This window comes from Megalobrama amblycephala, linkage group LG13 (genome assembly GCF_018812025.1).
Source record: "Megalobrama amblycephala isolate DHTTF-2021 linkage group LG13, ASM1881202v1, whole genome shotgun sequence".
Lineage (NCBI taxonomy): Eukaryota > Metazoa > Chordata > Actinopteri > Cypriniformes > Xenocyprididae > Megalobrama > Megalobrama amblycephala.
The window spans coordinates 39,719,968-39,732,187 of record NC_063056.1 but is presented as its reverse complement, the minus strand read 5'-3'; the positions used below and the strand labels follow the sequence as shown (position 1 = coordinate 39,732,187).

At 39.2% G+C, this 12,220-nt stretch overlaps 1 protein-coding gene across 1 annotated transcript in view; it reads right to left on the bottom strand.

Moving 5' to 3' along the window:
* LOC125243561 (vacuolar protein sorting-associated protein 13B-like) overlaps positions 1–12,220 on the bottom strand; it is a 115,421-nt gene that overhangs the window by 65,305 nt on the left and 37,896 nt on the right. The window contains 3 exon segments of the mRNA XM_048153301.1: positions 6,300–6,427; positions 7,955–8,081; positions 8,164–8,276. Of these exon segments, the coding sequence (XP_048009258.1) occupies positions 6,300–6,427; positions 7,955–8,081; positions 8,164–8,276 (368 nt within the window).

Below are 12,220 nucleotides of genomic sequence, written 5' to 3'. Positions count from 1 at the left end.
ATTACGTTATAAAGTCAGAATTGCGAGATATAAAGTCAGAATTGAGTTATAAAGTCAGAATTGAGTTATAAAGTCAGAATTGCGAGATATAAAGTCAGAATTGCGAGATATAAAGTCAGAATTGAGTTATAAAGTCAGAATTGAGTTATAAAGTCAGAATTGCGAGATATAAAGTCAGAATTGCGTTATAAAGTCAGAATTGAGTTATAAAGTCAGAATTGTGAGTTATAAAGTCAGAATTGCGAGAAAAAGTCAGAATTGCGAGAAAAAGTCAGAATTGTGAGATATAAAGTCAGAATTGCGAGAAAAAGTCAGAATTGTGAGATATAAAGTCAGAATTACGAGATATAAAGTCAGAATTGCGAGAAAGTCAGAATTGTGAGATATAAAGTCAGAATTGCGAGAAAAAGTCAGAATTGCGAGAAAAAGTCAGAATTGTGAGAAAAGTCAGAATTGCGATATATAAAGTCAGAATTGCGAGAAAAAGTCAGAATTGTGAGAAAAGTCAGAATTGCGATATATAAAGTCAGAATTGCGAGAAAAAGTCAGAATTGCGAGTTATAAAGTCAGAATTGCGCGATATAAAGTCAGAATTGTGAGTTATAAAGTCAGAATTGCGAGATATAAAGTCAGAATTGCGTTATAAAGTCAGAATTGCTAGATATAAAGTCAGAATTGCGAGATATAAAGTCAGAATTGTGAGATATAAAGTCAGAATTGAGTTATAAAGTCAGAATTGCGTTATAAAGTCAGAATTGCGAGAAAAAGTCAGAAGTCAGAATAGCGAGATTTAAAGTCAAAATTGAGTTATAAAGTCAGAATTGCGAGAAAAAGTCAGAATTGTGAGATATAAAGTCAGAATTTAGTTATAAAGTCAGAATTGTGAGATATAAAGTCAGAATTGCGAGATATAAAGTCAGAATTGATATAAAGTCAGAATTTAGTTATAAAGTCAGAATTGCGAGATATAAAGTCAGAATTGCGTTATAAAGTCAGAATTGCGAGATATAAAGTCAGAATTGCGAGAAAAAGTCAGAATTGTGAGATATAAAGTCAGAATTGCGAGATATAAAGTCAGAATTGTGAGATATAAAGTCAGAATTGAGTTATAAAGTCAGAATTGCGTATAAAGTCAGAATTGCGAGAAAAAGTCAGAAGTCAGAATAGCGAATTAAAGTCAAATTGAGTTATAAAGTCAGAATTGCGAGAAAAAGTCAGAATTGTGAGATATAAAGTCAGAATTTAGTTATAAAGTCAGAATTGTGAGATATAAAGTCAGAATTTAGTTATAAAGTCAGAATTGCGAGATATAAAGTCAGAATTGATATAAAGTCAGAATTAGTTATAAAGTCAGAATTGCGAGATATAAAGTCAGAATTGCGTTATAAAGTCAGAATTGCGAGATATAAAGTCAGAATTGCGAGAAAAAGTCAGAATTGTGAGATATAAAGTCAGAATTACGAGATATAAAGTCAGAATTGTGAGAAAAAGTCAGAAGTCAGAATTGCGAATTAAAGCAGATTGAGTTATAAAGTCAGAATTGCGAGATATAAAGTCAGAATTGAGTTATAAAGTCAGAATTGAGTTATAAAGTCAGAATTGAGATATAAAGTCAGAATTGCGTTATAAAGTCAGAATTGCGCGATATAAAGTCAGAATTGTGAGTTATAAAGTCAGAATTGCGAGATATAAAGTCAGAATTGCGTTATAAAGTCAGAATTGCTAGATATAAAGTCAGAATTGAGTTATAAAGTCAGAATTGTGAGTTATAAAGTCAGAATTGCGAGAAAAAGTCAGAATTGCGAGAAAAAGTCAGAATTGTGAGATATAAAGTCAGAATTGCGAGAAAAAGTCAGAATTGTGAGATATAAAGTCAGAATTACGAGATATAAAGTCAGAATTGCGAGAAAAAGTCAGAATTGCGAGAAAGTCAGAATTGTGAGATATAAAGTCAGAATTGCGAGAAAAAGTCAGAATTGCGAGAAAAAGTCAGAATTGCGAGAAAGTCAGAATTGTGAGATATAAAGTCAGAATTGCGAGAAAAAGTCAGAATTGCGAGAAAAAGTCAGAATTGTGAGAAAAGTCAGAATTGCGATATATAAAGTCAGAATTGCGAGAATAAAGTCAGAATTGTGAGAAAAGTCAGAATTGCGAGATATAAAGTCAGAATTGCGTTATAAAGTCAGAATTGCGAGTTATAAAGTCAGAATTGCGAGATATAAAGTCAGAATTGCGAGATATAAAGTCAGAATTGTGAGTTATAAAGTCAGAATTGCGAGATATAAAGTCAGAATTGCGTTATAAAGTCAGAATTGCTAGATATAAAGTCAGAATTGAGTTATAAAGTCAGAATTGTGAGTTATAAAGTCAGAATTGCGAGAAAAAGTCAGAATTGCGAGAAAAAGTCAGAATTGTGAGATATAAAGTCAGAATTGCGAGAAAAAGTCAGAAGTGTGAGATATAAAGTCAGAATTACGAGATATAAAGTCAGAATTGCGAGAAAAAGTCAGAATTGCGAGAAAGTCAGAATTGTGAGATATAAAGTCAGAATTGCGAGAAAAAGTCAGAATTGCGAGAAAAAGTCAGAATTGTGAGAAAAGTCAGAATTGCGATATATAAAGTCAGAATTGCGTTATAAAGTCAGAATTGTGAGTTAAAGTCAGAATTGTGAGTTATAAAGTCAGAATTGCGAGATATAAAGTCAGAATTGCGTTATAAAGTCAGAATTGCTAGATATAAAGTCAGAATTGCGAGATAAAGTCAGAATTGTGAGATAAAGTCAGAATTGATATAAAGTCAGAATTGCGATAAAGTCAGAATTGCGAGAAAAAGTCAGAAGTCAGAATAGCGAGATTTAAAGTCAAAATTGAGTTATAAAGTCAGAATTGCGAGAAAAAGTCAGAATTGTGAGATATAAAGTCAGAATTTAGTTATAAAGTCAGAATTGTGAGATATAAAGTCAGAATTGCGAGATATAAAGTCAGAATTGATATAAAGTCAGAATTGATATAAAGTCAGAATTTAGTTATAAAGTCAGAATTGCGAGATATAAAGTCAGAATTGCGTTATAAAAGTCAGAATTGCGAGATATAAAGTCAGAATTGCGAGAAAAAGTCAGAATTGTGAGATATAAAGTCAGAATTGCGAGATATAAAGTCAGAATTGTGAGATATAAAGTCAGAATTGAGTTATAAAGTCAGAATTGCGTTATAAAGTCAGAATTGCGAGAAAAAGTCAGAAGTCAGAATAGCGAGATTTAAAGTCAAAATTGAGTTATAAAGTCAGAATTGCGAGAAAAAGTCAGAATTGTGAGATATAAAGTCAGAATTTAGTTATAAAGTCAGAATTGCGAGATATAAAGTCAGAATTGATATAAAGTCAGAATTTAGTTATAAAGTCAGAATTGCGAGATATAAAGTCAGAATTGCGTTATAAAGTCAGAATTGCGAGATATAAAGTCAGAATTGCGAGAAAAAGTCAGAATTGTGAGATATAAAGTCAGAATTACGAGATATAAAGTCAGAATTGTGAGAAAAAGTCAGAAGTCAGAATTGCGAGATATAAAGTCAGAATTGAGTTATAAAGTCAGAATTGCGAGATATAAAGTCAGAATTACGTTATAAAGTCAGAATTGCGAGATATAAAGTCAGATTGTGAGTTATAAAGTCAGAATTGCGAGATATAAAGTCAGAATTGCGTTATAAAGTCAGAATTGTAGATATAAAGTCAGAATTAAAGCGATTGTGAGTTATAAAGTCAGAATTGCGAGAAAAAGTCAGAATTGCGAGAAAAAGTCAGAATTGAGATATAAAGTCAGAATGCGAGAAAAAGTCAGAATTGATATAAAGAGAATTACGAGATATAAAGTCAGAATTGCGAGAAAAAAGTCAGAATTGTGAGAAGTGTGAGATATAAAGTCAGAATTGCGAGAAACGAGATATAAAGTCAGAATTGCGAGAAAAAGTCAGAATTGCGAGAAAAAGTCAGAATTGTGAGAAAAGTCAGAATTGCGATATATAAAGTCAGAATTGCGTTATAAAGTCAGAATTGTGAGTTATAAAGTCAGAATTGCGAGATATAAAGTCAGAATTGCGTTATAAAGTCAGAATTGCTAGATATAAAGTCAGAATTGCGAGATATAAAGTCAGAATTGCGAGATATAAAGTCAGAATTGAGTTATAAAGTCAGAATTGAGTTATAAAGTCAGAATTGCGAGATATAAAGTCAGAATTGCGTTTAAAGCAGAATTGTAGATATAAAGTCAGAATTGAGTTATAAAGTCAGAATTGTGAGTTATAAAGTCAGAATTGCGAGAAAAAGTCAGAATTGCGAGAAAAAGTCAGAATTGTGAGATATAAAGTCAGAATTGCGAGAAAAAGTCAGAAGTGTGAGATATAAAGTCAGAATTACGAGATATAAAGTCAGAATTGCGAGAAAGTCAGAATTGTGAGATATAAAGTCAGAATTGCGAGAAAAAGTCAGAATTGCGAGAAAAAGTCAGAATTGTGAGAAAAGTCAGAATTGCGATATATAAAGTCAGAATTGCGCGATATAAAGTCAGAATTGTGAGTTATAAAGTCAGAATTGCGAGATATAAAGTCAGAATTGCGTTATAAAGTCAGAATTGCTAGATATAAAGTCAGAATTGCGAGATATAAAGTCAGAATTGTGAGATATAAAGTCAGAATTGAGTTATAAAGTCAGAATTGCGTTATAAAGTCAGAATTGCGAGAAAAAGTCAGAAGTCAGAATAGCGAGATTTAAAGTCAAATGCGAGAAAAAGTGAGTTATAAAGTCAGAATTGCGAGAATTTAAAAAGTCAGAATTGTGAGATATAAAGTCAGAATTTAGTTATAAAGTCAGAATTGCGAGATATAAAGTCAGAATTGCGTTATAAAGTCAGAATTGCGAGAAAAAGTCAGAAGTCAGAATTGCAAGATATAAAGTCACAATTAAATCTTTTAAATTATTTTATTCCATGGCGGAAACAATCTTCCACAGCTTTGAATCCACCTGTACTGTATAAAGCGCTATATAAACAAAGCACACAGTGATTCCTCAGGTTCTTCAGCGCTCACAGAAGCTGATGGCTCCTCGCGGTGTTGGCAGTGGAGGTGATAATCATGTAAAATAAACCGTGAAGAGCGCAGCGCTGTGTTTGTTTCTGCTGGACGCTCCATTAGCGCCGGACGCTGCTGTAATGAGGCTTTTGATGTGCTGTTTGTTTCCCCTCCAGCGCCGACACCAGCTGATACACTCGAGGTGTAAACCGACGGCATGTGTTTAATAATCGCACGCTCTTCAGAGATGCAGCACAAACACAACGCTAAAGCCATGAGTGCTGAAACAGGTGCTCGTTTTACCTTCACACTGAGGTTTAATCCCTGATGAATCTGTATGATGGTGGCTGAACAACGAGAGCGATTGAGGGGCCAGATGCATAAACACAGCTGCTAGTCTGAACTAGAACTAGTCTAGAACCAACTAGCAGTTAACCAAGGGTCAGTCTTCACACAGAGCGTTTTTCATTCCACTGACCTGCATCTTACGTTTTTAACAGCAAAAATGAGAGATGCAAGTCAGTGGAACAAAGAAAAATCCAAGAGACACATTGTTTAAAACGCCGCTGTAAAAGACACCAGGCGTGAGAGCATCAGTTAAAGACGTCCGTCTAGCACACGTTTACATAGAGAAACACTGGAAAAGCAGTGCAGTCGTGGGAAAAACGCATTCTGTGTGAACGGCCCCTTACTTTTCAGATTCAAATTAGACCTTTTTATGTAACCGATTTGAAGAAATGGCCAGTTATGTTATGATCAGCATAATGAGAAAATAATAGATGACTAACTTGTGTTAATAGCCTAAGCGGTTCACTGATGAAAAGTAAAGTGGTTTCAGAGCCGGACGTGCTGATGAATAGAGTGTGAACAGAGTGTGTGTTGAGCTGATGTTGACGACGGAGCAGAAGGTTTAATTCATCACAACACATCTGCTCTCGTCCCGTGAGCCACACGAAACACGCAGAGAAAATATCCTGTTCATTAATGCGCGGCAGCTGAGCGGACCCGCGTTACTGCGTTTTTCCATGGCGACGGCCGCTCTGTTAGCGCAGATCCACTTACAGTTTTGGTAGCAACCTGCTGCTGTGAACACACTCGAGTCTAATATAAAATAAAAATAACTCATGACACAATCGCTCGAACAGAAGGAGAGAACGGCACGACTCACCGAGAGCAGCAGGAAGTGACCGACACAAACCTCAGTGTGAGCCACACACACACACACACACACATACACACCTGTAGTGTGAGGTGTTTGACGGCGTTCCAGGTGTGTGTTATCAGGTTCTTCATGCGTTCCTCTGGACTCACGTGACATTCTTCAGATGATGGAAAAACCTTCACTGGAACTGAGAGAGGCCTCGACTCTACACACACACACACACACACACACACACACACACGTTAATGGAGACAGATTCAGAATGTTCTTCATGTTAATAACCACTGAACACAAAAACACATTCACACACAAACATACAATAAAACAAATGCAATAATGTGTGTGTGTGTGTGTGTGTGTGTGTGTGTGTGTGTGTGTGTGTGTATACATACAAATCAAACAATAAATTACAGGAAGACCAGAGAAGGAAGTGGAGTTAAGAACAGTTTCAGTGTGTGTGTGTGTGTGTGTGTGCAGATCGGTGTTGTGTTTCTGTTAATGAAAACCACACTGCAGTAACGCATGGACTCTGAGAGGCTTTTGATTACACTGGAAATGATCAACATCTGCAGTGTGAAGGTCAAACCATCTCAAGCAGCTCCTGCAGACAAGAAACATGCAAAACAGCCCAAACCTCCCACACAACACGCAGAGCTCCTCTCAAACACTCCTCGTGAACGCTGCTCTAAATCACTCCTCACATACGCTGCTCTCGAACACTCCTCATGAAGGCAACGCAAGTTTATTTGTAAAGCACATTTCATACACAACAGTAATTCAAAGTGCTTTACATAAAGAAGAACCAAATCCATAAGAATAAAAATGGAACGCAAGAGTTGGGAAGATCCAAGTGGATCTAAATGGATCTTCCTCACGCTGGAGGGATAACACTCCTCATGAACGCTCCTCTCGTTCAGACATACAGTCAGTGTTGTAGAAAACGCAGCATGCAGTCGAAATTACATCTGATAAGAATATTTCATTTTTTCTATTCATTTCAACTGAATTATATTCCATTCATGAGATTGAATCGAACTACGTGATAAAAAGAGAGTTCTCTATGATTTTAAAAGTGTTTGGGCACACATTTTAAATCCCATCATCATTTCTTAACAACACAAAGCAGTTTTAAATGGCTTTTTAACAAGAAACATGTGGGATACTATATGAACATCTTACAAATTACAGAACTAAAAATTAAACTAAAATCCTGTGATCTGTGTGTGAGTGTGTGTGTGTGTGTGTGTGTGTGAGTTTGTGTGTGTGTGTGTGTGTGCGTGTGTGTGTGTGTGCGTGTGTGTGTGTGTGTGCGTGTGTGTGTGTGTGTGCGTGTGTGTGTGTGTGTGTGTGTGTGTGTGTGTGTGTGTGTGTGTGTGTGTGTGTATGCATGCATGTGTGTTTTTGTGATGTGTGTGAGAGAGTGTGCTTGTTTCTGTGATTTAAGAGGACACAAATTTGAGTAATGTCATGGGTATTACACTGGTATTACGATGCAAACATGAAATATGAGCACATTTCATATTTAAAATAGCTTTAAAAACACACTAAACAATGTTTTATTAAAAATGTAAAAATGCATAATGTTTCCTGTGATGGGTAGGGTTAGGAGTAGAGGTTAGAGTAGGGGAGAGAATGTACAGTATAAAAACCATTACGCCTATGGAGAGACCTCACTGAGATAGCAAAACAAACGTGTGTGTGTGTGTGTGTGTGTGTGTGTGTGTGTGTGTACCTGTCACAGTCTTGGTCTTCACAGGGCTGCTAGTGTAGTCTGACGCCTGATTACTAGGTTGTTTGGTTAGTGGTGTGCTGCCAACAGATGCTTCATCCTCCCTCCTCTTCTTCATCACCATGGAAACCTGTAAGCATCACTCAGCATCAGTAACGTCACACACACACACACACACACACACACACACACAGACAGAGAGACGGACGTACCTGTTGAGTCTGTCTGTTGCCGCTGGCTCTCTGCGGGTGGAACAGCAGCCAGGAGGACAGAACCGGATCCACATTGACAGCGACGCCCTGAACGCTCACCAACAGCACCGCACCTGCAACACACACACACACACGGCCTGGTGTTAAGGTGCCGCGTCACACACTGTTCACTCTCGTTTCCAACTGAGAAGAACATCGATTAGCTCAACCTGACGTGTGTGTGTTACTGCATCACACACTCACACACATCACTTCATACAAGAGCACAAAGCATCTGATATGAAGCCAAAAATAACATTTTCCTTCAATAAAAGTCCATGAAACTTCAGCCTCTCTGGTTCTTAAACAATCATCTTTACCCACAGTTCAGCACTGAGGTCATCCGTCACGACCGCGCACATGTAATGGCTCCCATGCCTGCGGGATTTACTGGGAATTCTCTGGCGTAAATCAGGACGCCTCAATCACCCGATAAGAGCGCAGGCCGTCCCGCTGATGAGCTCCCACTACTTCCAGAAGGGCTTTGGAAGCGTCCGGGATCTTGTGTGTCAGGCCACAGGCCATCGCGCGTGTTTGAGGGCCAATCAGCTTCCAGCATCACAAATGATTAACTGTGTTTGTGTGTGTGACTGTATTAAAGGCTCATGTTCAACATCCGCTGCGTTCAGCAGTCCTTCTCATCCTTTAAGAGCTCTATTAAAAGAACTTTATGGCTTTTAAGAGGCCGTGTGTGAGATAACGCACAGAAACACACACAAACAGAGCGTCCAGGCCACCTGCGGTCCCGGGACTCTCTTCCCATCATGGCTCGGGCCCAGCGCTCCGGCTCCGCTATCATAAACACGGACGGCACTTCAAAGCCTCCCGCGGCCATTGAAGACGCAGCCGTACGGGGGACGAGCGCTTTGATGTGCGGAGAGAGAAGGCAGCGAGGACGTTGGCCTGTCAGAGTAATGCCTGTAATTTCAGGAGTCGTCTGCACCGGCCCTGCGACTGTAAACAAGCAGCGGAGGAGATTCATGCGGTCTAAAGTCAATGTCACACACCTGCAACTGCTTCACACACACACACACACACACTGAGGCTTTTGAGTTGAAGGCCTGTTCACAGCATAAACCATGTGATTTCAGCCAAAAATCATCATTCTGTCATCATGTCTTTCAAACCTATATGACTTTCATTCTTTCTTCAGTGGAACACAAAAGAAGATATTTTGCAAAATGTCTCCGTGTTTTTTGTCCATATAATGAAAGCCAATGAGGTTCAGTGTTGTTTGATTCTTCAAAATATCAAAAGAGAGACAGTTATACAGGTTAGGAAAGACATGACAGAATTATAATGTTTGGCTGAACTTCATTTCAGTCATTTCAGCTAGAGTCTTTCCATCAAAAGGTTTTAGGACCCTCAGGAAAACAAATTACAGGGTGACAGAACATTTATGTCATATATAGAGAATGACACACAGCCTTTCATGTTCATGTTATGACAACACAGAGACCAGCCAATCACAGACCTCTCACAGCCTCACGCTGCGCCGTGATTGGTGGAGTAAGTAAATTATGGTTTCAGACCAGAGAGAGCACCTGCGCATGTGTCTGAACTTCTGAAAACACAGTGTGTCAAGTGACCATCATCACACCGCACCTCATCTTTCATAAGGAGCAGAAACACGCCTTCCTTTTCCACCAAAAAGCCGTGCAGGAACCGCATCACTGCAGAAAAATGCAACAGCGATCATCCAACCATCTATAAACAGAGCCAAAGCAGCCAAACTCACACGCAGCCGTTCTGCAACTTCACAAACAGTGGAAAGTGTCGGACTAAATAGCCAATCGGATCAGATGGCTGGAACTGTAGTTATAAAAAGTCATAAAATCACTGAGAGAGCACAGTAATGCAGCGGGGCATTAAACATACTGGGGATCAGGTGCATGTTTATCTTGGACTTGTGAAATCTGAATCCCTCCTGCCGCTGCACGACATTCGCTTCCTCCAAACGGTAAGTGGGATCCTGTGCAAATAAACTTCAGCATGGAGCGCATGAAACTCCAGCGGACCTACATGCAGCAGGACACCATCTGAACCGCAGCTCTTATTCAGTCCAGCTGCTGCGAGCGGAAACATGCGCAACTGCATTGGGTGACTCATTCCGTTTTAAACGCGGGAGCTGCGCCAGCGACAGCATTTCATGCGACTTAAGTGACGCTCTTCAGCACTGCTGAGATATTAACCTCGACGACAGCTCTGAACATGACTGACAGTGAGCGCAGAGAGAGAAAAACACGTCAGAGAGAAACATACAGGAGAACAAAAGCAGGACGACATCTGTGAGGATTCCTGCAACTCTGCACCACAGACAGGTCTACAGACACACACAGACAAACATGCAGACAGACAGACAGGCAGACAGACATGCAGACGAACAAACAAACATGTAGACAGACAGACAGACGAACAAACAAACAAACAAACAAACATGTAGACAGACAGACGGACAAACAAACAAACAAACAAACAAACATGTAGACAGACAGACGGACAAACAAACAAACAAACATGTAGACAGACAGACAGACGGACAAACAAACAAACAAACATGTAGACAGACAGACGGACAAACAAACAAACAAACAAACAAACAAACAAACATGTAGACAGACAGACGGACAAACAAACAAACAAACATGTAGACAGACAGACAGACAAACAAACATGCAGACAGACAGACAGACAGGCAGACAGACAGACATGCAGACGAACAAACAAACATGTAGACAGACAGACAGACGAACAAACAAACATGTAGACAGACAGACGGACAAACAAACAAACAAACATGTAGACAGACAGACAGACAGACAGACGGACAAACAAACAAACAAACAAACAAACATGTAGACAGACAGACAGACAGACAGACGGACAAACAAACAAACATGTAGACAGACAGACGGACAAACAAACAAACAAACAAACATGTAGACAGACAGACAGACAAACAAACAAACATGCAGACAGACAGACAGACAGGCAGACAGACAGACATGCAGACGAACAAACAAACATGTAGACAGACAGACAGACGAACAAACAAACATGTAGACAGACAGACGGACAAACAAACAAACAAACATGTAGACAGACAGACAGACAGACAGACGGACAAACAAACAAACAAACAAACAAACATGTAGACAGACAGACAGACAGACAGACGGACAAACAAACAAACAAACAAACAAACAAACATGTAGACAGACAGACAGACAGACAGAAATGCAGACAGACAGACAGACAGACAGACGCACAAACAAATATGTAGACAGACAGACAGACGGACAAACAAACAAACAAACATGAAGACAGACAGACAGACAGACAGACAGACGGACGGACAAACAAACAAACATGTAGACAGACAGACAGACAGACAGAAATGCAGACAGACAGACAGACAGACGGACAAACAAACATGTAGACAGACAGACAGACGGACAGACAAACAAACATGAAGACAGACAGACAGACGGACGGACAAACAAACAAACATGTAGACAGACAGACAGACAGACAGAAATGCAGACAGACAGACAGACAGACGGACAAACAAACAAACATGAAGACAGACAGACAGACGGACGGACAAACAAAAAAACATGTAGACAGACAGACAGACAGACAGACAGAAATGCAGACAGACAGACAGACAGACGGACAAACATGTAGACAGACAGACAGACGGACAGACAAACAAACAAACATGAAGACAGACAGACAGACGGACGGACAAACAAACAAACATGTAGACAGACAGACAGACAAACATGTAGACAGACAGACAGACAAACATGTAGACAGACATGCAGACAGATGGGTCTACAGGCAGACAGACAGGTTCATGAGTGTTGAGTTACTCCACAGACACATTAAATCAGTTTAAATTTTAATGGGGTTTCTGTCCGAGAGTGAAATACAGCCGCAATTACAAGCGTTACGCAGGAGACATTATTTACGCTTTCCTATAGAGACGATGTGTAGATGAGAGCCGCAGATTCAG